Here is a 2,879-nt window from a genome sequence, read left to right as displayed (position 1 = left end):
CAGTGAGCGAACCGGCCATCCCTATATGGGATCCGAACCCAGGGCCTTGGTGTTATCAGCATTGCACTCTACCGAGTGAGCCACGGGCCAGCCCCATTATAATCATTTTGTATTGCTTCTTCCCTTCTAAGTTGTATTCTTGAGGGCAACAAGTAGTGTTTTTGTACAGGTATGTTACATAGGAATACATTGGAATGAATGCAGCTATTGTATTGTACTACTTTAGTTACGTTTAACTTAGGATCCATCTATGCAAGAGTGATTTTGCTTTTCCTTCATTATCCATTTGGTTAACTGTGACCGAATAAATATTGGCTTTATCTAGAAGTATTTGCAGTTAACATTTTCTTGTTTTTCTCTTCCCTCAGATGAACAGTGTTTTGAGACAAATGTCATATGGTGGAAAAGTTGGTTCTCCACATCTGGATTCATCGGGATTTTCACCATCAGTTCAGTCACATAGTCATACTTTTAACCAATCTTCAAGCTCCCAGTGGCGTCAAGATACACCATCACAGCGCAAAGTCAGACAGAATTCTCATCCCTACCCTGCAGATAGACATTATAGCCGTGAACAGCGTTATACTGACCATGGGTCTGACCATCATTACAGAGGAAGCAGAGATGATTTTTTTTATGAGGATAGGAATCATGATGGCTGGAGCCATGACTATGACAACAGAAGAGACAGTAGTAGAGATGGAAAATGGCGCTCATCTCGACACTAATGAGTGTTCAAAGGACATCGTTTTTATAGAGTCATTTTAGACCCTTTTGCCTAAATTCTGGAAATATTTTGTTGAAAACTGTACAGAGCAGCTTTACAAGTTGCTGCATTTCTTTATAAATTTTTTAAAACCTATAGCTACAGTTTAATACAGAAATGAAAAGAATCGTGGTTCCAATTTTATTACGCTAATAACCTTTTACCTCAGGTTTTGATGAAGAAGAAAGAGTTTTATGCAAAAATGCCTAAATTCTTAATCATTTTAGATAGTGTAGGAAGGGGCAAATTATATAGATTAGTTGTACTATAAAGCAAATATTTTAATTATTTTTTTTTTGTATTATGAGAAATTTCTGTTAGCAAATCAGATTTCAGTGTATATAACAGAAAACATCCAAGTTGATAGTCTGAAATGAATATGAGTATTTCGTGAATATGTTAGAAAATACAACTTTTCAGTGATTCATTTTACTAACATTTCATTTTAGAAAGCTTATTGGTACAGTTTGGGGATAAATCATATTGCATAACTTCTTCGAGAACTTAAGTATCAGTTCTGTGGCATGCTCTTTTTAAGTTTTACCCTAATAGAATATATTCGTGTAAATCTACATGTACTGTTTCATTCTAAAAATTTATAATTTGTCCATTAAATCATTTTGTATGACTAAAGTTACTCAGGAAGTTAAATATTTTACATGTATATTTTTACATTAAAAATACAGTGTTGGGGGCTGGCTGGTTAGCTCAGTTGGTTCAAGCTCAACCTTATAACCCCAAAATCATGGGTTCGGATCCCATACCTGCCAGCCATAAGAAAAAAAAATGCAGTGTTGATGTAAATCCCCTTTTCCAGGAAGAACAAAAATGCCAAAACATGGATAAAGTGGTAAAATGTTTTACTGAAAGTATACTTTTCTGGAAGAAAGATTCATGGAAGTCTTTAAGTGCTGCCTCTATCACTCAAACTCTAAAATTTTTTAACATTTTCAAAATTTCTAGAACTTCTGTACAAAGCATTTTATTATGGAGATTGTACAGGTTGCTTTTTTGTTTGAACATTTGAAAGAATTTAATCTTAACATTTTCTGATTTTAAAATTTTAAAGTCTTTAACAAAATTTATGTATCAAGATATTCTTTCCCTTTCATTGCAGAATTGTTTATAAAAATTAATTGCTTGAAAAATTTGGATCCTTTTTAATACAGACCACAGCATTTGTACTGTGTTGCTTTATAATATATTAACATAAAAAGGGGGCATGTGTCTTATTTTTGACTTCATTAACTTCAGAGACATTGTATGTAAAAAAATTAGCAACATACTGTTATTCGGTGATTGGTGTTAAGAAATGTGAGTTCTTTAATTTACTGCATCCTGAAATATGTCTTTTGTATGTATTCAATCTGAAGATTTAGAATCAGATATTCAGTGACCCCTGGATTATACTTTGGAGCACTATAAACTAATTTAGTTACCCTTCCTGGGTAACTAGAAGTGTATGTACATTCAGATTTTCTGTGTTTCTAAATCAGTTTTTCCATCTCAGTAGATGGAGCTATTCAACTCAGTATAAAGTTAAGATAAACAGTTTGTTTACTTGAGCAATTTAAAAGTAGGATTTTTTCCAATGAGCCTGTTATTTTCAGGTATCTTATCTACATGAAAACTTAGCAGGTTTGGAGATATTAACAAAGATTAATACTGCTTTATTACAATTTATCTGTGAGTCAGATCCGTTCATACTGGTTCACAGGTGGTCCTGATTCATAATAATCTTTTTCAGTGGCTTTTGGTGGAAACCTTGTGAAGTTCCAGTTAATCTTTTTCACTTCAATTTCACCCTGTGAGAGTAATCAAACTAAAAGCACGTACTGTGTAAAGTGATAGAACAAGACAGCCTCAAAGAATTTAATATAGTTGGTGAGACAACTCACCTAAGTATTGAGAGCTAAAGAAATCGGAAGGAGATTTTTTGTGGGAGAGCAGTTTTAAACCAGTGTTTTCTATGGAACACTAATTTTATGTGGTGTTCTGCAAAATAAGGATTCTGTAATTAAATGTTTGGATCTTGTGTATGTATATGGTGTGGCTTTCTTAAAGAGCAGCATAAAGGTCTGAGAAGTATGACAGTAAAGAAATCTTTTTATAC

At 33.4% G+C, this 2,879-nt stretch overlaps 1 protein-coding gene across 4 annotated transcripts in view; it reads left to right on the top strand.

The window, feature by feature from the left end:
• Positions 1 to 2,801, top strand: part of RBM7 (RNA binding motif protein 7) — a 12,065-nt gene extending 9,264 nt beyond the window's left edge. For all 4 annotated transcript variants that reach the window (XM_008577823.1, XM_008577822.1, XM_008577824.1 and 1 more), the window contains one exon: positions 369 to 2,801. In XM_008577823.1, the coding sequence (XP_008576045.1) occupies positions 369 to 728 (360 nt within the window). In that variant the 3' untranslated portion in view covers positions 729 to 2,801. The remainder of the gene's footprint in view (positions 1 to 368) is intronic.
• Positions 2,802 to 2,879: the final 78 nt, after the last annotated feature.

Source organism: Galeopterus variegatus, unplaced genomic scaffold (assembly GCF_000696425.1).
Source record: "Galeopterus variegatus unplaced genomic scaffold, G_variegatus-3.0.2 Scaffold1584, whole genome shotgun sequence".
Lineage (NCBI taxonomy): Eukaryota > Metazoa > Chordata > Mammalia > Dermoptera > Cynocephalidae > Galeopterus > Galeopterus variegatus.
The sequence above is the reverse complement of the archived record's forward strand: the minus strand, read 5'-3'. Positions and strand labels throughout refer to the sequence as shown.